General features: G+C 37.9%; 1 protein-coding gene across 3 annotated transcripts in view; it reads left to right on the plus strand.

The window, feature by feature from the left end:
• The window catches only part of MIPOL1 (mirror-image polydactyly 1), a 188,123-nt gene that overhangs the window by 151,385 nt on the left and 9,933 nt on the right, over positions 1-26,805 (plus strand). For all 3 annotated transcript variants that reach the window (XM_077180462.1, XM_054635670.2, XM_077180461.1), the window contains one exon: positions 12,470-12,700. In XM_077180462.1, coding sequence (XP_077036577.1) covers positions 12,470-12,700 — 231 coding nt within the window. The remainder of the gene's footprint in view (positions 1-12,469; positions 12,701-26,805) is intronic.

Here is a 26,805-nt window from a genome sequence, read left to right on the forward strand (position 1 = left end):
ATCTTAAACAGTTCATAGTATTTCCTCTGCTAAAAAGCAAGCACAAATTTGGAAATCTCTGAAATAGGAATGAGGCTGCAAGAGAGAAAAAAAAATAGGTATCTGCTGTTGCATTAGTTCAGTTTGGGGCATGTATGTGTGTGTGTGATCAAATTAATGTGTATATATACAACTTTGTTGTAGAAATGTTGCAGCATTCCTTTTTTTCTGTTTGTAACAGTGCAGCTCTTTATGATTGAGGGGAGGGGAAAATCTGGTTTTCTGAAGGAGGTGTTGAGCCTGCCAAAGTTGATGGAGGTGAATTTGGACAGCCAATTAGTGTGGGACAGCTAGATGGGAACAGAGAAGAATGTAAAATTACTAGATTGCTACAGATTTATGCTTGCCAGAAACGAACAGGCAAATTGTTTGTGATTTTAAAGACCCTGAGTTTGCAGACTTAAATAAAGACATGCCTTAAAAAATCCAAGAATATGTTGGCATAATGATACTTCTTTTGAACATTACACTAGAGAAAGGGTACAAGAATGTCAAACATTTAAAAATTATTTTTGCTCAGCTAATTCTTCCATAATGGACGTTAATACTGTTGACATTACTCATGGATTGAATGCAAGCAATTTAGACAATAGATAGTATCAGGTGCTAATAGATCAAATGTAATTATTCTTTGTGAAATAATTTTACACAGTTTAGCAAAATGGTTTCAATTATGCAGTGCAAAGGAAAACGCTGAGTAAAAGTGAAAATACTGAGCTTTCTCCTCTAGGGGCATTATATGCATTTCTAAGTCATATTTTGTCTTCATAGCAAACTTTCCTCTATAGCAGCTTCCAGTACAAGTTATTACAATTCTTTTTGCATAAGATAGGTCATGTGAAGTTCAGCTGTAGGTGGGGCCACTCTGGTTGATTGGGGGACAGTCTTAATAGATCCATTTCATTAATTAAGTCATGCATTTTTTTATTAACAAAACCTGTATGTCAGGTTTAGCCAGCTGGGAGCCATTCTTATGGTTGTTATCTTTGTCAGAAGGAATATTGTGAAAATAAGGAATTACTGTACACGCATTAACTCCTGATTAAACAGAGGAATGACATCCGCTCACTTGCTGTTCTCGAAAAAATATCTTTGGGGCATATAATGGTGTTGATTCATTGATCCTGATCTTACATATCTCATTAAGGTAACAACTATGTACATTGTATTGAAAATATACCGTGAAGGATTTGTGTTATACCCAATCTATGTCATTGAAACAAACAAGGTTGAGGCCAAGATTTCAAACATCTAGATTATTTATTGTTTCTTTTTATTCCTGAAGGAACGTTTTCGTCTTGCCCATATTTTTGGCTGCATTAAGTAATATTTTCTTGCATTTTTTCTCTTCTGGTCTTCCATTCACAGAGATCAGGAGGAAGCAGCAAGGTTTCCAGGAAGTATTTAGTTGTACTAGGCAGCCAGAAGGTCGCCTGCTTATGGCCACAGCCTTTAGTTTCTTGATACAAAGAAATTCAAAGCAGTGGGAAATGCACTAATGGCTTCCACTATCATTAAAGAAGATTGAACTAGGAGGAGCTTTCACCAAAGAGGAAGAAATTCTGTTAATTTGTCCTTCACCAAAAAGACTGCAAAGGATGGATAACAAGGTTCATGTTATCTGATTTATCTTTCTTTTGCTTCTGAGGTAGGCAGGATCTTAATGTTATCCAGATAATCTTCTGTTTGTTTCAATCATATTCTGTAAATGGGACTTCCATCCTAAGGGTTTTGGTGGAGATAGAGAAATATATATTCTTCCATTTAGCTCTTCTTCTCTACTGTCTGTACCAAAGGAGTCATTTTACCATACTTTTACAGTTGTGACAGTAGAATGAGGAATGTCATGATGTAGGAATTTAGTTTTCCATCTTGAGCAATGTTACTGCTCATATCAGAGGAGGATATAATATCTGTTGCATATGTATAAGCATAGTAGGCAGTATTCATACCAATAATTATCTTGTCCTGTTCAAAAAATAAATAAGGAATTGAAGAGTGTTGAATTCCGTGTTGGCCAGATTTCACAAGAGCTTTCATATTCATTCAGTTTCCTTGTCAGGTCCTGAGAAAATAATTAATTCTTTGGTTCAGTGCAACTAATATATTTCCTGCTACAGTTTTTCACTTTACCTGCTGGTCATGGAGAAATGAAAGAAAAACTGCAGTTTTTCTTGTGAAATCCTGCTCATAAAGTGAAAAATGTTATTTTCCTCTTCAACCAAGCTAAATTAAAGTGCACAACTATATTAATTTTTTACACATTTTATTTCTATAACTCAATGGTCAAAACTCACGAGGGTAAAGGAAGAGAGAGGTGAGGGAAGCTGATTTTAAAAGTTTAGGATACAGAAATCCATTCAGCACTGTTTATAGCCTCTTTCCAACCCCTATGCTTGAGAGCTTCCCTTCACTGATTTTTCTCCAACAGCCACCAGTCTAATGTCTCGCTTTTCAAGAGGTATGAAAGTTGTGTGTTTTGGCTTCCAGTCATGTGCCATATCCAGCTGATGGCCCTTTTCACTGGGAGGAAAGAAAGAACATCTCAGAAAACAAGGATGTTTGTGCTTGGGGCAGATCAACAAAGTACAGGAGGCTTCTGTCACTGCCTGTGCCCCGTGGTGACAGTGGCGGCTGAACTTGCAATGGGGAGGCAAAAACTTGTGAAAAACTGTTTTTTCCATTAAGTTCCCAAACCTGGATCCCAAACAAGTTCCCAAACCTGTCTGCTGAGGTTAACCCCATTGATGTGCATTGTTAATGCTTGCATACTGTTAATTAGCTCTTTAGTCTTTCCATGAACAATAATTGGCACTGAGACCTGAACCAATCTGGGCCTCAGGTTTCCAAGATGCGGCACATGCAGATAAGAAGAAGAAGAAATCCAGGACCCCAAAAGCTTTGATTTTAAAGAAAATTAACTAGGGAAAGTGTCATGGTTTGACGTCTCAAACCACGACAGAAAGGCACTTTATTCCCAGTTTCAGCATGGCAGGCTGAGTTCTGCATGTTGTGACTTGCTCAGTACCACACAGAAGACATGAAATAGAAGACGGAATTCAAGACAGGGCTCTTATCCCCAATCCACTAAATCATTCCCTTAGCATGTGCCCTTGTCTCATGTTAAGGAGAATGGCCCAGACAAGTCTGCCCAGTTGCTTCAGTAAGCTTTGGTACAATAGAGAAGCAGACTTCCCTTATATTAAATTTCCCAGGCGCTCCCTTTATCATTTAAGCCATCATTTTAACTGCCTTGTTTCATAGTGCTTAACTGTCCATGGAGCTGTATGATTTATATGAGCAAGGGTTTGGCAGCAGCAGCTAGGTAAGACAGGACTTACTGAGTAGTGATATGTTGCCATTGTGTCATTTACATGGCGTTCAGGAGGTAAGTTGCTAAGTGTGTATCCACACAGCAATCCCCAAGCCAAGTGCATTTTTGTATGGGAGAAGCCATGATAGCATTAGTCGACATTTTGGGTGTCTTTACCCATGTGGAGGACAGATTTCAGACTGCAGCCCATGCAGTCCTCCTAGTGAGTCAGCAGCCATTGCAGAGTAGTTCATGTTGCTGGGTACAATACCAAGAAAGTGGGGAAAATGCACTGGGCACACTCACCCAGAGTTCATCAGTACCTCACTTACTGGCAGTCTGGTGACCAAAGCTGGGCATGGGCTGGACACAGTACACCATGTTTGCTTTTCATCAGAGTTGCATAATATTTTTCAGTACCACCTTTGAGTAAGATCAGACAGAACTGTTCAAAAACTCTGTTTTATTTTCTTGGGACAGGAAAGGAGGTATCCTCAAAGTTTAAAAGTTACATTTTCTTTTTCTTTTAATCATGCAAAGATTTTTTTAACCCACTGAATCATTCATTCAGCAAGAAAGTAGGGACAAGGAGCAGAGCCTCATGTGATTCCCCTTCACAGGTTAGTCACATTGAAGGCTAGCTTTAGGGCTACTTTTTCTAGCTTTAGGGCTACTCAGCTCATCCATGAGATCATCCCTCTCTGAAATACCATATGTATTCAATTATTCCATCTTTGAAACACATTCTTCTAATTGCCTTCTCCTGGAGAGACTCTTCTCTTCCTCAGCTGGATGTTCCTGGCCATGCTGGAAAGCAGGGCTGGCTTCCAGCTTGGGGTCCAAGACAATTTTGTCTCTTGCTTTTCTGATTCAGTGGAGGAGTTAAGCCAAGCAATCACAATAGCAAATCAGGACAGCCATAAAATTCACGATCATGTCTGATTTATAAAGATAACATTGTATTAAGTACAAGAAATATTCTGAGGTTTTTAGTAACAGGCTTTCTTCAGCTGATCATTCCTAAATGGTGCCATGTACTTCACTGCTTGATTAATTTATATGCCTTTATGATTTTAAATAATAGTGTTTTCACCAGAGGCAATTACTAGTGATTAGAAAACCTCAGGCTGTTCACTTTATCTATGCCAGTGTTTGGGAATTATTCCTGTGATCTTTATTTTTGAAGACTATTGAATGGCATCAAGAGCACAAAGGAGGCCATGTAAACACTGGGGAAAAAGTAATGCTTATTCTTCTGGGAAAACATTTATGGTGATTCACATTTTGGAAACTGAAACACTATCAATGTTTTATTCCCAGATTATTTTCCAAGAAAAATCTTGGATCCATTGCTGAATCAGTTTCTTCAAAATGCTTAGGCTCATATTGAAGTTGGATCATACAGAAGAGGCTGGAAAACTGTGCTGTGGGAGAGAGTCAGAGGATTCCTCCATTCTCTGACATTAGCATAGAGGCATGGAATAAGCTCATCTAAGTGTCTAAGGTGGTATTTGGATCCTACCTGGCTCTAGCAGAGGGATACCTGCATGATGTGAAAAGATCAGGACAAAAGTTTCTTTGTTAGGGATCTAGACTGGCAACTTCGTACAGAAAAAATAGGAAATGGAATTATGCTTAATAAAACTTATCACATGAATATATCCACTTGGAGATGGGAATATTCAATGTATAGGTACAAAAAGTCTCTGGATCCTAGTATAACTATTTTAGAGTCCGGGGGTTTTTTTCCCTGTGAAAAGAAGCTAAAAATCCTACGTTGTCTTGATGTGAATAAGAGCTAAGAATTTTTCAGAAACTGAAGCTTTGTAAGAAAATCTCAAATACGCACTTGTATAACAGGTTTTGAACGAGTTTGGCACAGTATTACTAGTACAGTATAAAGGGCTAGGTTCCTTGATGTATATTTCTAGTTGGCATTTTATCAAGGAAATAAACTTTGGGTTTTCTTTATATTGTGACATGTGGATTGAAACTACATTTTCTGTGTCCAAAGCCTTGATTTAAAAGCATTAGATCATTAAATTCAGTGCTTTTGCATAAGACTAAAATTGTAACCGAACAAATTATTTATGCAGATAGAAGCAAGATAAAGTTTCTTTCAAGAGTTCTTTAACATATCAGATTGATAAGAGTCAAAACACCTTTACTGCCATTAAATATTTACCAAGACTTGGCTTTTGGAAGAGGGGCAGTTCAGTGCAGTGTGTTTGGCTCCATGCAATGCTATTGATTAGCTATCAGAAGGACATAGTTAATGGGTAACTGGAGGTATTACAGAGCTCTCCACATTCTTGTCAAGTCTTTTCTCTGAAGATGACCTAAAATAAAGTCAGTTACAACTGGCGTTCACCTGAGACAGATTGCACAAGTTCGCCTACGGTATGAACAAAAGGTTCACAAGGATCAGTTGACCAGGTCTTAGGCAATCCTTTCTAGTAGTTGTCATCACTGCTGGACTTTAGAACTGCACGTGTTTACATTTAATTAGAAAGAACACACAGTTTACATCGCACAGTAGCTATCGGCATCGAATCAGAATTGATTTCCGCTCTCTTTCTCAAATGGCTATTTCTTTCCGACTAATTAAAAAAAGGCACATAACAAAATGACTCATATAAATTTTAAAGCAAAGTAAACACTATTCCCTGGAGACAAAAATAAAAGTCAACAGCACATAGTCATTACATTGAGCTTGTTTTCAGGTGATTCTGATGCCTGCATTATGATACGCATCAGTGCCATCAGATTTCTTTTATATAGATTTATAAATGGCACGCCCCTTTGCGCTGAGTGGACACTTCATTGACTGTTTCAGTTTTCAGGGTCAGGATACTTATTTATTTCAGCTGGATTGTTGCAATTTATCTAATATAAGTTGATTCACTAATATTCCTGCTTTTTGCCAAAAGATTTTATTAATTTGAAATAAAATTGTCTGTGTGTAGGTCACTCATGTAAAATAGAAGCCAGATGCCATTATCTTTACCAGTGAGAAGCTGCAAAGGAAACTAAAGGCCCAAGCCATATTAGCATTAACTTCATACCTAATTTCTAACAAAGAAATCTCCATTAGATTTTATTAGCTCTGCAGGCAAATCTAAATTCAAACTATGATGACAGGCATCATCAATTAAGGCTTCTGGCAGAAATGCCTGGCTCTTGAGTGCCCCCATTCTTTGTCATCAGGGAAGATTCCCATGGCTGGTGTTTTGGAGAGTAAATGTTCACACCAGCAGTACTGTCAAGCCTGTGGGAACTGAAGGGGTTGCTGAACGTCTAGACTGGGTTGGTGGGTGTGTGAGGACAGTAGGAGCTGATCCTGAAATGTCTGGTCAGAGGACTTGATGTTCCTTTATGCCCTGGTTTTCTTATGAGTGACAGTGTTCAGGCTGAAGTTCTTGGCAAGGATGATCAGAAAAAGACAAAAAGTAATCCACAGTGTTTTAAATCACAAAGTAGTACATTGTTTTCTACCAGTTTTTGTTGGTATGCCAGTGGTTGTTATTTCAGTGCACCTCCAAGAGTTACTGCTTTCTTAATTCAGTTTAGATTTGAGGAGAATGGTGCACTGTTCTTTAAATGGTTGTCAAAAATGTTGTTGAAAACATAGTCTCAGTATAAAAAATAAATCGCTATGACCTTTAGGACAAGATCCTCTGTGTCTCTTCCACCAAGTTCGTGTTTCTGCAAATCCCTGACATCGGCAGTTTCCCTGCTGGCCCCAGGCCAGAGCTGCTGGCTCCACACCACCCACGTACACACCCCTTCAGTGATCCATGTCAACCCAGCAGCCAGCAGAGAGGCACAGGTGCTGCCAGCTCAGGCTGGGCAGGGGAAGGTGGCCTTGCCTCTTGTCTGTGAGCTGGCTGTGCCCCTCCTCTTTGCCTGTTGCCCACAGCTGAGCCAGGGGCTGCTCTGCCTCTGCTAAATGCTTGCACCTCCCAGGGAGAGCAGACAGGAGGTTCTGATACACATTAAAACATGGAGTCACTGGCACCATCTTAGATGTCCATTATATTCACATACTGAGGTCACTCTTGGTGCCAGCTCTGTCTTCGATTAATAGATAAGGTTCCCTCTCTATTTGCAGTGTTACCTAAATAATCCATTACTGTAGGGAATAACTACAGTATTACAAATACTAAGTTAAAGTTATTTTGTTAACTAAAGCCATTGGCAAATATTTAAGAATAGCCAAAGCATATGAATTGACAATAAAGAACAGATACAAGATAACAAAATTCTTACTTGTAGAATCTAGTGGAATAAAGTAAACACCTTACAATTTTTTTTATTTTTCTTTTTTTAATTTTGGGTTAATTTTACTTAGTTAGGAGCAAGCCTTCATGTGCACCCAGTAAATGCTTAGGCTAAAATCTGCTAATACAGCCAATTCTTTGTCAAAACATGATAGGAACATTTTATGGAAAGCTTGGTTCTAGGAATAAAATAATTTGGGAAAACTGCAGAGTATTTGCAATAGTTTACTGTATTGCAGTCCTCTAATTCATGGAAAAATTTGAGAGCCTGTGAATACGTGTTTTGCAATTAACACAGATACCTTGCGGAACCCTGAAGATGTGTAATTAATGTTAACGTGTAGCAAGTAATATTTAGTATTAAAGCATAAAGTCTACAGTAGAGATTCAGTAGAGATACAGTAGATATCTACAGTTCTCTTATGTCAACTCATGCGCACCATATCCCTGTGTGAGGAAAAAGATAAGTTGCAATCTTCCCATCTCTAATCAATTAGAGATAGCAGAGACCCCAGCCCCAGGTGCATCAGGTACCCAGGGAATTCAGGTGGATTTCTTAGCTATAAGCTAGCTCCTTGGCTGTGGGTCTGTGTCACAGCATAAACCACAGCTGAGACAGCTCCAATGCACAGGGCATCACCATACAATTTCAAAAGGCTTTAAGCATCCACCCATACAGAGCAACACCTTACCATATCAGAAGGCTCCAGACATCTGGCCTTCTTATCCTTTAGCCCAACCTTTTATACCCCTCATGTTGATGCATTGCACCTGTGTGCCCTCTGTTCCCTTTGGTGATTGGTTAGTGCACCTGGGCACTCCACGTCCCTTTGCTGTCAATGCTGTTCACCTGCTTCTCACAGCTGTAGCTCACTGGGGATGGGGCTTGGCCACAGCCCCATTCCCAATTACCACAGGCCTGTGCTGTAGCTGAAGGGAATGGCACTATAACTGCAAACATCTCAAAAAGTCTTCCTTCTAGTCATCAGTCCCATGCATGTTTTGCTCTGTTTCAACCAAACACTGTTAATCCAGAAACTATTTTTGTGGAGGTCCTAGTCTGTTTGATGGCATGGTGAACGTGAGGAATGATAGGTGGTGCTGAATGTCGTGTGCGTATCACTCACATGAGGCTGTGCTATCTGAGCAATTTGCCCAGGGGCTGCATAAAGTGAACAGAAGAGATTTGATTACTGTTCAGCTCCCTAAATAAAGAGTTTGTAATGGAGGCATGATTTACAATTATGTCTTGTTTGAGAGCATATCTTGGTAGTCCTTCAGCTTCAAAAAAGGCTCAGATTATTAATTCCGTGTCCTACTCCCTCTCCCACGCTAATCACAGGGAAATGGAACGGGTACTTCAGTGGTCCTGGACAGTAAAAATGAAGCTGAAAGGAATATGTTTTCTGGTTGGCATCACCAGAAGACCATCTGGATTTAGTTTTGTCCTAAATTCTGATTGTGCTGCATCTAACTTAGCTCTTTCAGCAGTGATGAGTCTCTTGACATTAGTGATGCTCAGAGCACTTTGCAAAGGTAGCATTGTGATTGCTCTTATTTAAAGATAAGAAGACTGAGGCTCAAGGAAGAGAAGTGTGTTTGCTAGTGGCCTTTAATTGCTATTTGTTGAAACATAGAAATTCTAAGATGGATAGTAGTCAATTCAAGCTTTCACTGTAGCTAATGAACCTATGTTTGAATCATCTAGTGTGCAGGCTTTTAGGACCCTGGCAGAGGTTGCAGATTTCTCTAGATCATTTCAGGACCAGAGGCTGGATCTCAAGGTGCCACTCACTGTTGTTCCATACTCACATGTAATTGAGTCTGGGCATGCATGATCAGCACCAATCTGTCAGCATAGTGTCCTGTGAAATCCTGAAGTTGTATGCCCAACCACCACAGAGAAGAAAATCAATGGTGGCCTCTGTTCAGCTGTGGTTGAGGTTCCTGAGCTCTAGACTGTGAATGCATGGGTACATCACACAAGAGAGTGACACTCCGTGATGGACTGTGACAGTGCAAAGAACATACTCTGCATTGTGTGCAATGAGCATTCCCACTGTAACATGGTCCATGGCCTGCGTGCCAGAGTCTGCCCACGGCTGGTGCCTTCGGATAAATTAGTGAGCGATGGTTTGTTGTACTGGGAAGAAAACACAGTCCTCTTACCTTGTGTAAATGCAGGCAAAGGAAGACTAGTAAAATATTTGTCTATGGTAGGGCAGTGTCATCTAGTTACCAGCCTACCAGCTGTCAGGCTCCTGACTCACATGTAATGCAAACTCGACTATTTAATATCCTCCACTTCACAGCAAAATTTCAAAGTCCTTTTAGGGCTTATGGGCTTTTTTTGATACCATCTTATTGCAGTATTTCCTAAGAGCACCTTTGAGGTAGTATTTTCAAGGTATTGATGCTGCCTGGCCCTTGAGTGCACTCAGCGGCATGAGGGGACGCTCTTCAAAGCCATCCTGAGTGCAGGCTGAGGCCTGAGAGGTCTCCAGGACCTGTGAGAAACATTTGTGGTGAAAACCAAGGTCAGAGCTACATGCTTTTGGGAACATTGGATATGTTTATCACTGGGGTGGAGGCAGTGGGAGGGAACGGGTAGGGAATGTTTGGTTTTTTGCTGGATTTTTTTTTTTTTTTGTTCCTTTAGGTGGAAGGTTTTGCTATGTTGTTCAGTTATTGCTTCAGGTGGAAAATCATTTCCCACCTAGCAGCAAAAGTATGCCTGGCAAGCTGAGAAGTGTTTTAGAAGCAGCACTTCATAAAGTTGATTTTCAGCCAAAGTCAAGTCCTTCTGGGAGCTGTTACAACTGGGGATATTTCTTTGCAAGGTTGAAGCTACTCTGACTTTGGTGACTGAGAAAACCTCTTACTCTTTACAGGAGCTGGACAAGTGATATCAATTCATGTCACTTTTTCTTCTGGCTAGACCCAGTTAAGGCAGGTTCCTGAAGCTCTCAGACCCAAGCTGGAGCAGGAAAGAGGCATGTTGCCATAGTAAAGCAAAAGGCTTACTAACAAGAATATGTGAATTACTGAAATTCAGGAACTATTTAAATACTTCTGTGACCCATTCTTCAGGCCTAGAGCTCCCATTTATTTTTTTATTATAGCATAGAGAAATAATCTTCAAGTGAATGAAGGAATTTCATATTAGTAAATTTCAGAAGGGATGAAATAAAAGTATTTTACCAAAACACATATTGATAAAAGTCTGGAAATTAAATGCTTTTGAAAAAAAAAAATTGTTAAAAGATCTGTCAATCACAGTGCCTTTATCTGGAGGAATCACACTGGTTACAAAGTGTATACATCAGAATCTATTGGTCACTCAGATGCAATCATTATGAGTCAAGACATGTAGTATTATATTGCAATTGTAGTAGTATATATGTGTTTTTCATGGCCAGTCTTTGAAAACGGGCCTGGTTGTCACCACAGAGAGCCAGTATTTTAGGATCTAAATAAATTATTTTATTCTTTGTATATTCTGGGAAAAAAACTCTGAGCTAGTGTGAACAAGGTAGAATATTTAGTCTATCCTCCAGTTTTTTGACCATATATTTCAGACCCATATATTCACTGAACAGTTTAGCTTCTCATCTGTCTTTTTTTTCTTTTAATCTTGTGCCAGGTGTTTAAGAAGCGGGCAGCAGTGGTATTTCAGTAACCTGCTTTCGACATTATTTGCATACCTTTGTGTTTTTCCATGGTGATCAATGCTCAACTGTAGTGGAACTTCAGTCAGTAAATTTTATGTGCAACTGCTAGAATAATTTTTTTTTAATTAGTCCATTCTAGGAATTCTAATATCCCTTTATGAATATTTATATTTTCAATATGTCTTCATTTAATTGAGAAGATTTTTCACATTGTTTTCAGATAATCATAGGTAGTATGCATGATGATAAGTCAACATCTGACTCTATTTCTCTTAGTTCATCCACATTTTGTTTTTCCATGTATATTATATTTTAGTTTATCTATAGTTTTCCTTCATGGGCTGTTGGAACAGTCAGTGTTTTCCATGCAAATACCTTAATAAACTGCAGAGAAAGAAAATATGCTATTGCATACTAGCAGGTGTCATATAGACTGTCTTGAACACTTTAAGCAGTGTGTATGGCTACTAGAAATCCACACTGAAATAATGTTTGATTTGTCCAGAACTTTCTGACACACAAATACAAAGCATTTAGTACTATATTCTGGTTTGTTCATTGAAAGAGTGTTGGGTCTGTGCTCTTGGATTTGGAATCTCTATGAACTTACCTCAAAATCCTGGATAAAACTGAATGGAGACATTTAGAATTGATTAGCATGTGCAAATCATATTACTAAGTAATCCTGCTGATTTACTGATTTTAATTTTTGAATTGTAGTGGTTTTATTCCTTTCATTTTATTGAAAAGTCTTCTTTTGCAAATAAATCCCCTGTAGCTGGTGGTTCTGCTTGCTAAAAGAGAGTCCTGTGTACCACAAGTTATTAACATATCAGTAACTTATACTGATTAATTCAACTTCATGTAAATCACAATAAAAACTTTTTGCAGCTCAGAGGTGATCAACAAGATGCTACAGCTGGAAAATACTTCCTCTTGAGTTTTTGCTGAATTTTTTTTTTCACTTTTTCAAGGTTGTTACATACTTCTAGAAGAGCATTGCAGAAAAGGTTTATTCTTTTTGTTCTCTGTCACTTCTGAAATATAATTTGTTTTGCTACTAGTGCATGTGAGTCCAAATATATGACATATTGAATGTATTAATTAATTCTTGCAGCTCAGCCTTAGACTGAAATTTAATAACATGTATAATTTGTTTTTCCCAGGTTATACAAGTCTTTGTCTGAAGGATTGAGTCTGAAGAACCAGCCTAGCTGTGCTTTCAGTACTTCTGAAGAGGGACTGCAGGGAAGGGAGGATGTTGTGACTCTAACCTATGGCCAGATTGAGGAGCTGGCAGCTCAGCTGCAGCAGACTCGATCCGAGCAAAAGGACACCGAGCTGAAGCTCCAGAAGGCCCTGGAAGCTTCACAGGAGGCCAATGAAAAAGTTCAAAAGTGAGTCACTTGCCTTCCAACAAAAATTGCAGTTGTAATCCACAGGAAGCATTTTTTTTTTGTATTTTGTCTATAACTGAAAGTGTGGCAGTACTCAGAAAAGGTCCTTTAAAATGATTCTTCCTTTGTCAGCTCATTTCCTACTCAGTGTGAAGCTGATCATTTTAACAGTTTTGTGCTATTAGGCAAGTCAGGGTACCTCTCATTACTGTTAAGGAAATTGCTTCCTACACGTGCAAGGCACAGAGAAAGTCTTTCCATCTCCTATGAATGGTTTTCACTGTTCTTTTACCCTGTGGCAATCCTATGGCTACAGAGTATTTCCCTTTTTAATTGCATGGTAGAATAGTATGGTTCTCATTTTTGGTCTGTTACACATCTGGCAGGTTTCATGCCACGGTAAATGCTTATGGGGTTGTTTAGGGATGGCTTCAAAATCTCACTGAGAGCCACAGGAAGTCTCTGAGTTGGTGAACAGAGATTGTATTCTCTTTGCCATCATGAGTTTCCCTGTTAAAAGGTTACTGAACTCCAAAACCTGAAGTTCATCTCTAGTGATGTACTTATTGTCATGTTTGTTATTAGTTGTGCCTCTTGACAGTCCGACACTTCTCATCTCTGCATTACATTCATCAACTGCAAAATTCTCCTCTCTCATCCTTCCAAGGTGGTCGATGCTGAGCTGATGCAAATTGTCCTGTCTGTCCATATATGTCTTCAACTTAAATGTCTACAGCATATTTACAGAGTAGCCAGAAATTGGCTTATAATATATTGCAAGGACCTAACAAAAGCTTTTCTTTAAAAAAAAATATGCTGAGTTCTTCTATTTAAAAATAGTTATATTCCTATATTTTTAATTTATTCATAGCTACATGAAATATAATTAAGGTATTTATCTATGAAAATGCATCTTTTTAGTCATCTCTTTAAATCCTCCAGTGATTGTTTGATAATCACTCAAGTCTTTATTCTGAGTGCTTAGACATATTTGAAACTTTGAGAGATGTGTGCTTGATAAAAATAAACCTATTTAAAAAATTAAGTAATGGTAAAGAGAATATTGGTAGAACCTTTTTAACTTTTTTTAGTTGTTACATCTAGTTTTATTTATAAATGTTTAATAATATAGCTATTTAAGCAGAGGTTGGGTTTTTACTGGTTTGGGTTTTTTTTTTCCTAAAGTGAAACAGTCTTGTTTAATCCCATGTACCCAGGGTGGCTAAAGTAGAAGTGCAGCCACAAACTGAATTAAAGTAGTGGTGGTGCACCACTATAGTGAAAAGAATTTATGTAATTTAACATGCTCAACTACTTGGGAAAATTTTGGTCAGGTTAGTTTTCATTATTGTTAAGATCAGACGACTGAGCCTATAGCAAAATCAAACAATTGGTTGGAGTCTTTTGATGACAATAGCATGCCCTTTTTACCACGAAACTGTGGAAATGCTCTGCGCGTCTTCCCAGCACCCGGAGTCATCCACCCCCATCTTATAATTCAACCTGCAAACAGATTAAGCAGCTGAGTTTGTGGAAAGTGTGTTTACTTTGAGCTAAGAACCCTTGTGTGACACTATAGAGATTCCTCTGACACCTCTGGGAGAGCTACACAGACAGTTCGTACTCATCAGCAGGGAAACCGGGCTGAGAATTCCCAATTTCTTTGTAACCTCAACTGCTTCATACAAATCAGTGTTTGGCAATTAGGCAGGAACTCATTTGTTAGCTTAGCATTTTATTTAGAAGATGTAGGATGTTCTACATTTCAAAAAAGGACTGACAATTTATAAACCTGTCAACAGAAAGGCTTTTTGGTATTAATTACAGTAGTATTAATTATTAGCACTGCCTTAAGAGGATGCTTAATGTAGTTTAAAATGTGTCACTAAAATTCATAGACTAAAGACTGTTATAAAATAATCTGTTTTCTTGACTTTTTTAAATGCTCAGCTAAGATTGAATTCTGACATATGAAGGAAGTAGTTTTGTCAGTTGCATAAAGTAGTTTCTCAATATTATTCAGTAAAATAGCAACAGTTGAAAATCAGAATAGTGAAATAATTATGACCTTCATTAAGAAAGAACATTACTGCAATTAAGAATGTTGAGAAAAGATGTACTTTGTATCTTCATACAATGTAGTTTACTGGTTTTACACTGCCTTTGCTAATCTGTTCTCTGGCAACACTAAAGAATTTTTTAATATTCTTAAAAACTTCAGTGTTTGCATTCAGCATGATATACAGAGCTTAAAAGAGAGTTGTAATTCTCCACAACATTTGCATCATGTCAGCCATTTGTGTACCCACCAGTAGTTGCTGCTTTCTAGAGGTGAGACCTGAGTCAGAATAATGGTCCTGTGCTTTCCATCAGGACAAAAAGCATCTAAAAAATTTCTTGATCCTATCCCACACAAAACAGCAGGGGGATGTGAACCAGAAGTGAGATGTTTTGGTATCTACTTACAGTCAACTTGGGTGTAGTAAACATCTGTTTATACTGAAGTAGGGTGAGCATCTCACATTGGCAAGCTGCAGCGTGAGATATAAATTGAGACTGTCTGCTCTTGCCTGTGAAGATGATTCACCATCCTAACAGGGGTGCTGGTGTAAAACAAGAAACATTGATGCTCAGAGGGTGGCCACATAGATTTAGCTGCATTTGCTTGAATCTCTTTTAATTTTGAGACACTATCAAGATACACTTAGACTTTTAAGAGAGCGCTATACTTTATAAAGCAAGTACATATTCTAACTGGGGTCTATGTAAATAAATACATGTATGTACACACAAAACAATACATATTTATTCAATATACTATTATGATCTGCACAGTAATATTTTTAATCAATACTCTGGAATGGCTATGACTATAATTTTCTATATTTAATTAGTGTTTCTATTTTGTGGTCACAAAGAATTAGGACAGGAGCACAGAATTCACCAGGAATGTTGGTATAGTACCACAGGCCCCCTGCAAGTTTGTCCTGCTTGAGAAGCCAGGAGCCAGCTGGTGTACTCCCAGCAGGGAAATGGGGCTGACCTGGAGAAGGTGGCTGGGAGAGCCTGTGAATTAATTAATACCTCTGCCAACAGAGGAAGCGAGGCGTTTTAAAAATGTCCTTCCGGCTGGAACCTCTGGGATTGTGGAGTGGTTGCTGATGTCAGTGAGATCAGAGCAGGTTATAATGTAATACCAAATCAATATTAGCCAATTATCAGTAAAGGTTGAGGCCACTTTTGATGTTTTTCCAGGAAATGTTCTATTTTTCTGCAACAGCTTTGCAGCTGGAGTGAATTTTAATGCAATTTGTCTTTTGGGGGCTTCTATTTTTTTTCTCATAATTTAATGATTCTAGCTCAGTAAAGCGCAGTTCTGCATGTGAGCACAGCTACACTTGCATAGTCATGTAGCTGTGTGAAGTGGCAGAGGAGGGTGAGTGGGTAGAATTTCTATGTAATCCTCTAAAAATAAACACAAATCCACCAAGTAGCAGTGCAGTACTAAAATATACAGGTATGAAAATAAGCATAAATGGTGAGTAGCTTGTGTACTTCGCCAAGATAGTTCTGACTATGAATAAAGTTAGTATAAAAGTGATGTAAACCAGAAGTCATTGCTTCATTTGTCCTTAACTGTTTATTAGAGACCTTTTCAATTTTCTTTTTCTTTCTTTTAAAGAGGAATTCGGGAGAATTACAGCTTTGGATAAAAATTTTTAGTTGATTTAATACATAAGAAAATTAAGTGGTCTTCTGTATTAAATTCTATCCTTAATAACATTGCTTTACCCCTAGGGTCTGATTTTCTTTTTTGACCACCTAAATTTCATTGTGACTGGAATACATCCTTTATTTGTTTAGTCCTGAATTCCCCTCCAGCCTTTTTGAAAATGCTTTCTCTGCTTTTGTACTTTTTCACTTATTTTCTTAGCTGATGCTGATATATAGGTTGATCAATGAAACAACAAAAACAAACAGTTGACATGGATTAAAACAATACAAAAAATGTAAAGAAATAAAGAAATAAGAAACAATTAAGTAGTTAGTGTCCCCCTCTTCTGCAAGTAAAACTAATCTGCCTTCTGAGTGCGGGAGCTGTGTGTATTTCACATCAATGTCCAACACGTTCTTCAGTGCTGGCTGGAGGGTCTAATCTTTCCCAGAATGATCAGAGCAGTGCAGTTGAAGAGCAAGGATGAATATTTGAATAATCACACCACAATGTGAGGTGACCCTCCGACAGGGGACTGACCACATACACATATGGATTTTGGGAAGAAGCTCTGATGCTCTTTTTTAACACAGCTGTGAGAAGAATGTGGCTAAGACCCAGTAGTCTTTCTTGAGTATAGCTGGCAAAGGAAGCCATGAGGAGAAGAGAATTTAACACATGGGTGTAAGGGAGTTCACTTCATTGATGCGATCTGAGGGGAATGTCTAATGACTGGAAGAATCAAACTTGGCAATGAAAACACAAAGCTCTTTTCATCAATTCAAATGCTGACTCTAAAGCTGCAGATGGTTACCTCCAGCCTTGCCTATTCAGTGTGGGGTTGTATAAAATGGCACTTTGGTGAATACTAATAGATCAAAACAAAGATTTAATAACATAAAGATGTGGTGTTCATTTTTAAATGAGGATACAGGTCAGTGTCTCAGAAAAGAGCGAAATGAGTATCTTTATGTATGGGTCTAAAGTCTCTGGAGATTTTTAACTGCAAACATATCTTTAGTGTGCAGATTGTATTCAGTACAGGGCAGCTATGCAAGGAACAGGCTAAAAGCAAGATTTCAGAATTATTATACTAATTGAGCCTCTTTGCAACATGCAAATGTTGTTAACTAGTTATCTCCTTTTAAAATCATACCTACATATATTTAGCTGAAGTATACATTGTAGCTTGTGTGCCTTGAGCTACTTGTTGTAGGAAAGAATGGAGCAGTTAATTAGAAATTGCAGGCAGAAGCACTTCACAAAAGAAACAAGTTGTACATTCACTGAGACTTAAAGCTGTTTGTTTTGGAGGAACCACCAAGTCTTAGAGAACTCAGTTGGCTTTATTTTAAATTTGAGAGAGCTATTTCTTTCAAAACAATAAATATGATTTAATCTCTTTCTTTATTAGGATGTTATATTTAGATGTTGAGACTTTTCTATTAAAACTAAACTGCTTTTTTTGCTGGTTTTTTTTACTTACAAAATTGTACTCTGGTGCATGTCAGATCAAAACATTAAATACTGGAGGCTAAGAGTACAATTTCATAGATACTAATAGTTTCACTCATTTGTGTCAGTAAATAATTTAGCACATGTCAAAAGTGATTTTCCTTTTTATGATAACTACTGAGCTGCCTGCTGCTGTGAAATTCTGCTGAGTTTGAATAGTTGGTAATCTTTTAATATCATATGGGGAATAATTTAAGTGGTGCTGGCGTTTTGAAATGTAAAGTAAGTCCTGGTGTCTTGTTGAAGAATGTAGATACAGAGCTAGTTTCTTAGTTACAGCAAATTGACTTTGCTCTGTCACACTAAGTTGCATTCATTTGTCCCAGTTAAGGGTATGACCTGTAGTTTACTGAGAAACAGATGCTGGTGGGTACGTTCAAAAGACAAGTGAGTGAGGGCAAGGTGCTAAGAATCTTATACTTGCTGTAGCAATCCACAGAAGTCAATGGATATCAGAGTTTGTATGCAAGGAAATGGAAATCAAAGGAAGACAACTTTTGTAGCAGTTTAAGATACCAATGCAAAATTAGCAAAGATTCTGGTTTTCAGATTGGATCAAAACTTATTAAATGGGATTCAAAATGGAAAAAACTCCTTGATGAGGACTGATGTGTTGGCTGTCTCATACAATGATTAAAAGCAGATTAAAAGCTCCATGGGGCCCATAAGAGATATACAATCTCCACAGGCAGGGTTTTATGGTGTTTAGGAAACCCACACTAGCCAGATGGAAGATTCCCAGACACGCAAAACTACTACATACTCTGAAGAATTCTGCAGAGCTGATGCAAATTTTTTTGGCATACCAGACATTAATAGAAACATGAGAAAGTTCAAAACAAAATCTAGTAGCTGTAACTCATATCACATATGAAATTATTACCATACAGTAGCAATTAGAGGCTGTGTGAATGTACCAGATTTAGGGGCAATAGGCTGGAGTAGTCTGCTTTAGTCAGTGAGGAAATAAGACTAATTGAAATGTGTGAAAAAAGTCATGCTTGATATAACTGAAAGCAATATGTAGCAGGGTCAGGATTTTTTAAAATACTTGGAATTCTGCACTAACACCAGTGATTCCTCTCAGAAAAATTCCCCTCAGACTGCACTAATATTCCTGGTGAAATGATGAATTAAACAGTCTTGCAGAGATACCTGTTTGTTGTAATAAAAAAAAAAAAAATTGAGTAAGCCAATGGGGTTATGTGCAGCCTCATAGAAATTCAACATATAGACAGAAATCAATTTTCCAGGTCTGAAGGAAATAAAATATTGAACTTATATTCAAATCTAAGGTGAGCTGAAAAAATTCAGTCATCATTGGCATATTCTCTGGACTGCTGTTGTTACACATTTCTGTATCACTAGGCAGATCGTTTTTCCCTTGGTAAGGCTAACATATTATTCATACTGTACAAAAGGAAATATGTAACTTTTGGAAAGCTGGAATGAAATGTATTTTCCTTATTGGATTATATTATCTTTATTGAATTACACTAGTTTTTTAATTGGGCACTTCATGTTGCTAGAACTTTGCAGGCTGTGATGGCGGGAGTGCCTAATAACTCACTACCACTAACACTGTTAACTTCTCTGCCCAAGAATCACTTTGGATAAGCACTTGGGATAGAAGGACTTGGATAAGCATTAGCAGAAAACTTCTAACTGAAAAAAATTATAAAACAATTGACTTTTTGTCTTTTCTGCCTGCTTTTCCTGGAGACCCAAATGGAGAAGCACATGCTGAGACAGAGTGAGGCATGCTGGTTTCAGAGATCCATGCAGAGCAGTGTGACCTCAGACATTTCTTTCAAAAGTGTCCTTGGCATCTGCCCCCATCCCACCCTTCATTTTCTAAGTTGTTGTTTGGGAGCAGGGATTCTTCCCCAGGGTGTGACAGAATGGATCTCAGTTTTCTCCTCCATCTGTGGAGATTCAGATATCCTGCACCTCGGAGAGGCATTTTAGCCACACAGGTCTGGTCTGGATGCTCCCTGTTCCTTGCTTTGAAGCAGTGCCATGTAGCAGAAAATAATGCAGGCTGCTTGGATCAGAGAGGAGCAAATAGTTTGCTCACCTCTGAGAAATAAGACCTGTTTCTGACACTTACCTTTAGAGCTTTTTCTCAGTTTAATTCAATGCCTCTTGAACATAAATACAAAACAAGTATCAGGACTTGCAGCTCCCATTTTCCAGGTGTGCACCCATGATCACCTCCCACAGAATCACACCTCCAGGTCTATTAGCATTTCATATGTTTCTTCTGTAGAAATTCACAGCTTCAGAAAGAAAAATATAAAAGTGGCTTCAACCCTGGTGTGTACTGTTCCCCTAAAAAGTGGCAGATGTGGGTTAAAATCAGGTTTTCCTTAGCTTGGCTGAATGCTCTAACTGGAAGTATTATTTTTTATGTTTGTCTTGAAAAGGAAAACTGGTAGCACTGCTGTTGTCTTTATCACCTTCAAAGAAACTTGTGGCCTTAATTTTAGAGAAGGTAGCTTGAGGACTTCTGAACAGCCTGGAGCAAGACACTAAAAGTTAGGGACTGTCCTTAATAGAGCAAGTTGTAGTATCACTACTGAAAGCCTCATACAATTAAAATGTGTGCTATTGCCAGAGCAGATTATAAGATATCCTTCTGCCAGGTATTTTGGGTTTCATAAATTATAGTGAGGCCTGTAGCATCTGACAGTTTATGATCAGTGCCAGTATTATGCTCAGTGGTGCACTTAACAGATGAAGACAAAAAGTCCCAATCAAAGGAAATGACAGGTATGCCTTTTGTGCATTCATTGCACAGCCAAGATATCCATTGGCTGCTGGGAGTTTCACATGGATGAAGAATGCAAAACTGCACATACAGGCAAAGTCAAGTATTTATTTTCTTTTTGTAGTCATGGTTTACTTTTACTTAACCTCCGTACATTGTGGATTGCAGTGCAGACATTGTTTTGTTAAAGTATGGGTAGTTACAATATAAACACAAATATTTATTGTCATTTGAATATTTATCATCTCAGCCTTTCACGAAAATAAAAGCAGTGCTGAAACTTCATTCTCTCAAACACTAAAATGTATTCTATGAAAGTCAAATGTTTTCAGAGTCAACATAATCACAGCATCCCAGTTTTTGACCTGTGTGTTCATTTACAGTTTACTTATAGCTGCTTCAGAGAGATGGAAGTTTGTAGATTACAACATGGTTTTATTGATTTATCAGTAGCAAAATACACTAAGTATACACTCAGTAAACTGGATCAGCTAGCTCTTGGGCTTGTATTGTATAATATCAGCTTGTTGTGGAATACTTCAGAACAAAATCAGAATGTTGGCATAGTTAACTTCAGTGGTGTAAACCAGACTTGCAAAGACTAATATTTAGTAAGACCAATAACACAAACAAATTAGATTTTGAAGTTGTTTGCCCAATAGGAAGAAGCACACTGACACAGTATTTGTAAGCTTATAGTTAACTATTCTATGACAAATTATTAAATAACTTTGAACAGCAGATTGAGTGCTCCTTGAAGAATAGCAAGAAAACTTTTTCTCAGACTTGCTTTTTTTTTTCAAGATGATAAAAAGAGTGTCACAGCAAATACTCATTTAATTTAATATTTTATATCCAAATAAAATAAGTCCATGGCATTTACATTGCCGTTACTAAATAGTATTTGGTTTGTTTGCTAGAGTCATTTATTTGTGGCTTGGCTGAAGGAATAAAAATAAATTTGCGGTTCTTTCTGTTAATACTCATACTGTTTCTTAACATATGCAAAAGATTGAATACTGTAAATGTATATGCAGAAGCTCAAAAAGAAAGCCCAGACTTTCTGAAGCTTCTGAATTACGTATAACCTTTTAGAGAATTGCTGGGACAGTTCTTTACAACAACAAAAAGAAATAACCGACTAGGCCAAAAAAGTATTTTATTTTAAGCAAACTTGAAATCATTTAAATTTTCCCACTGCTTAAAATTAAGTATACCTTTACTAAACCAGGGGCTAGTTATCTGAGGAAAAAATTACAGTTTGTGTTTCTGAACTACTACTGAGCCATTAATTAATAGTCAGATTTTTCCATAAAGTTGAAGTTTTTTTAAACAAGGTTTTGTAGAAGGGCAGCATCAACTGCGTTTCTGAGAGCTAACAATAGCTATAACCCCATAATCCCCACTGTTGCTTTGTTGGCAAGTTGCTCAACTTTCCTGTTCTACATTTCTCCTATGATCTGGATATAAGGATACAGATCCAAACACTGAGCTGTTGGAAGGCATAAATCTTTAGGACCAAATTTTATCATTTTAGCTTCAGATCATGGAATTCTTGCCCACAGAAAGTAACAGAATTCAGCCTTTGAATGAAAGACATTGCAGGTATTGTGTATTGTGCAGGTATTGAAATGCATACAATAAAATTATTTTATTTAGCAATTTACTTTGTGCCTCATGATATATGTATTTCTATCATTTCTCTTTCAATCCTTGATAAAATGATCATAAATTATTTAAGGGATATAACATATGCGCATCAGATAAAAGGGATATCTAAGTCATGCACTCGACACAAAAGACATTTTGTAGATTTTACTCCATGCTTTTGAAGAATTTTGTAACTCTTTACGTATGCCAAATTTTTATGCTTTCGTCAACAGAAATTAAAAGGCTTTTCTCCTACAATCAGTCCCACTCATGTCATCACCAGGCAGAATTGCCACCAAGGGAAACATTAGGAGGAAGAGAGGATGTTTTGTCCGTGGATTTTTTGTTAGTTTTTGATGGAAGACTGCCTTTTTTTCTGGAAATACTTTACAGAAGTATGACCAAGTGTGAGTTGTCCTGAAACCACCAAAGGGATAGAGTTCACCTGCCAGTCTGAGCCCATTATGAAGGACTTATCACTAGTAAGAGCTTAGTAAAATTTTTTCCTCTTATGTCCATACCTGTTTCCATTGCTACTCGATCTCTAAGTGCTGTGGTGGGCATCATTCCAGATTGGGCAATATCACATCGGTGATAAAATACAACAAACCTATGTAAAACCTACATCTCTCTATTATCAGCTCTTTGTTCAGCACAAATCCAGAACACAGCCCCATACCAGCCAGAAGAAAGTTGTCTCTACCCCAGCCAAAACCAGCACCACAGCACATTTACAACTGTGCAAACTCATTGTAAACACAACTTGACCAGAAGGCGTCTGAAAGAAGTGAGGCTTGATTGGAATAGGCAACTGAGAGGTTCAGACTTGACTTTACAAGTCTAACATGCAGAAAGGTGTAATATGGTGGTTTCAGACTGGTACTTTCAACTTCTAGAGTCTTTTAATAAGAAAGTATCTCTGCAAATCTGTAAATAAATCCTAACTGTTCATTCTGAGCAAATTTGAAATGGTTTGTTTTAGATAATAAATTTTTGACATTGCTTTTAAATTTTCCTGAAGATGGATTTAGAACAAACCAAAATCCTCAGTAAAGGAGGTCCTTTTTTCATCTCCTGAAATACATTTCTGTGGAATATAGTATAAGGAAGCTGGCGAGCTGTTGCCAGACACAGTTCAAAGCCCAAATTGAGAAGCATAGAGAAAAAGGCTCTATATTCAGCAATTTTAGTCTCTAATTCAGTCGGATAATTTTTTATTATTATTATGTTTGTAGACATAAAGAACCCAGATCTGAGACTGTATTGTTCTCAAGAATGTGAGGAACAGTTCAGAGACACAATAAGATTGCCTGATTCATGGCACTCTAATGGTATCAAACATCATTACCAAGGGGCAGGACTAGTGTTCATCAGGAGTTTTCAGGAATTAATATTTCATTAATTATTCAATATTCATTATTTATTCTTTGAATTAATACTAGGACAGAATATTTTCTGTGGGGAAGACATATTACCATAAGGTAAAACTGCTAGTTTTCCATAAGCAGGCGACACAGACTGCCAGAAGGTATTTGACAAGAAAATCTGGGAGACCCTTGCCTATTCATATCAGCACAAACTTCATGGAAACATAAGGAATACACTGTAAGGAGGAGGTTCCCATGTCAAGATTTCTCCTAAGAAAAGAGAACAGCTGTGACCCCAAATGTGGGGAAACAGTACTTGTCAGTGCTAAAACTAATTCAAGTTTATTAAGAAGGTATATAAAAAGTTTTTCTAGCACAAATATAAGCTTTGCATAAAATTGCCATAATAAACTGTTGAATTCAAGCTGGAGTGATAAGGGAAATTTGAAGATTTGTTTAAATAATCTGTTGTGTATCATTTGACTTTAAATATGCCAATGTATCCTCTATGTCAGCTATTGTTCATTTTTGATCTCTAATATCAGCCACATGCTCAGATGTGAATGGTCCATCCAATAATAAGAGCCTAGTCCCTATGATATATTGTAGATTTTGTAGATTTCAATGTACTGAAATACAGCATAGTTATTTCAGGGTTTATTTTTCTTTCTCAGAAGCTCTTTTTTTTTTTTTTTGGCAGTCAGTGTATGCTGTCCTGAGCAAGCATTTGAAAGTAAGGGAGTGATACCTTTCACAAGGTGGCATTAAATCCAGCATAGAAGCAAAGTCCTGATTTTGTATTATCCTGTAATGTGTAGCAATCTACATCAATGCAAAGTAGGGTGAAATGCTGTCAAAATAGACCAACTGTGTTTACTGCTCAGTTTTCCTGCTGCTAGTGATGGCACAAGGTGAATAGTAATGGTGAGCTAGCTCATAATCTTCCAAACAGAAGGTAGAGGGCAAACAGTTTGACAAGATTAGTTATTGTGGACCACAGATAAAAGCTTAATATTTTAGCCAAGGCCTTTGTAAGCCAGGCTTATTTTAAAATATGTCTGCTGTCAAGTGCCCAACTGGCTGTATTTGCTTCTAAGTTTAATCATATACAGAATTACTCTTCTGGGTTGAGAAGATGCTGAAAGGGATTTAATAGGAATGCTTGTTTGGTGACAGTGCTTTTCAGGGGCAGAATGATTTGCCCTGCCAAATTTAAGGCCAGTACATTTAATGGAACATACTTTTTGGAGTGACTTTACAAACAGTGTTGGGCAGGCAGGAATTGGCAGCAGTGCCTGTAGTGATTTGATTCAACACTGTGGTCTACCATGGTTTAGAGCTCACTGATGCTGCTAAATCAGTCTCTGAGATGTGTGTTTTAAGACCAGGAAGGACCATTAATACCAGTCAGTCCAGACACTTGTCTGACAGAGGGCACTGAATTGTACTCAGCATCAGTTTCAAAACCATGGCTGAACTCCAGCATTTAGAAAGACACCCAGACTCTGATCCAAAAAAATGTGGAAGGAACTTGGTTAAGAAGAGGAAGGCAGCCTGTGCACTGGAGCCACATGTAGTCTTTATCACTGTGATGGTTTATGAAAGAATTGTTACAGACCATTAAATTCAATGGGCAGTGATTTTTACTAAGATAAAAAATTATTGTTAAAAAAGCAGGCGTTTGAGGTAGTAAAAATAATACCCGAATTGAGGAATAAGGGTAATTAAAAATTAGCTGAATCAGCCAGGAGTAAGAGGGTGATGGCTGTGTAGCACGGTAGATAGGTCATGCACTGCAAAGTCATATCCTTGACACCAGGCTTCAAAACAGTGAATATTTAAGTATTTTATTCAAAGCAGCCTAAAATTTTGAAACTGAGAGCAAGCCACCCCAACACCCAGTGTTAGCACAGTGCTATTCCCTTGAGAGGGAAGCAGCTGGGGTCCAGTTCCCTTGTGCAGATAATAGAGCTGAACCAGATTGCTCCAGCCTCCTGAGTAAATGATCCTATCCAAGTGACTGGTGTCTGGGCAAGACCAGTATCACAGCAGCCTCTCTTCTCTTTGTCATTTGTTTCCTTGAATTGACAGAAAATGCCTGAAAACAAGTATGCCATTTAGAATTTTATGAAGTTTATCTGAGAGGAAAGCTGAAAGAAAGGAGAGGAAAAGGAAGGAAGTTACTTTATTCTAAATGAATTTAAGTGAATTTGTTTGTATGAACACTCACCAAACAACCATTCACTGAACTCTACTGCTAAACTGCTTGCAGTGCTTTTGTCCAATGCATTTTATTTATCTATCTAATATATTTTCAAAAGCTTGGTTTCTAAAGGGAATTAGTGTCAGCAAAACACATTCCACAAGAAGCCAGAAATCATGCAAGTAAGGCCATCTTCATAGCCTGAGCCTAATCTTATCTACTGGAAAGATAACCAAGGGCTATAGCTTAGGTTTATAAGCCTTGATATAGCATTTCAAAATCCAGGATGATTTTGTTTTTATCACTTAACTCCTCCATTTGCAGGTAGAAACCATTGTTTTTGGCTAGTCTGTATATTGCTTTGCAGATTAGGACATGGGCTACTTGAAGGGTGCCCTTTTCTGTCAGTTGGGTGTCCATTTTATCTCTTCCTGGGGCATGATTCCCAGGAAGGTCACTCCATGACTGTATAGCTGTCATATTCAGAACTTGGGAGTAAAGACCACTGTTGTCTTTGGGGTGAGTTCCTTTGGCCAAAGGTGGAGCAGCGTGGAAGGATGTACCAACCCATGTGGATTTATGCAGTTGCAGTTTTTACTGATCCCAAGCCACAGGTTAGAGCTAGACTTATTCAGCAGAATGTGTGAAAGAGAGAAGCAAGCCAAAAATGTGCATAGGAGTGGGCAGTAGAGAGTAGTAGGGAACATACTTGCACTGATCCGTTCAGTTTCTGGGCTCCCAGAGCAAACTTCTCTGTCAGTTAGGATTTTAAGTCTGCTTTATGGAGACCAAGTCTAAAACCAAAATTGTTTTTACTCACAGGAGTAAAGCTTTGCTAAAAGTCAGAGCAGATTGTCAAGCAATTCGGGATCTGTGTAAGAACAC

The sequence above is a fragment of the Agelaius phoeniceus genome, chromosome 6 (assembly GCF_051311805.1).
Source record: "Agelaius phoeniceus isolate bAgePho1 chromosome 6, bAgePho1.hap1, whole genome shotgun sequence".
Lineage (NCBI taxonomy): Eukaryota > Metazoa > Chordata > Aves > Passeriformes > Icteridae > Agelaius > Agelaius phoeniceus.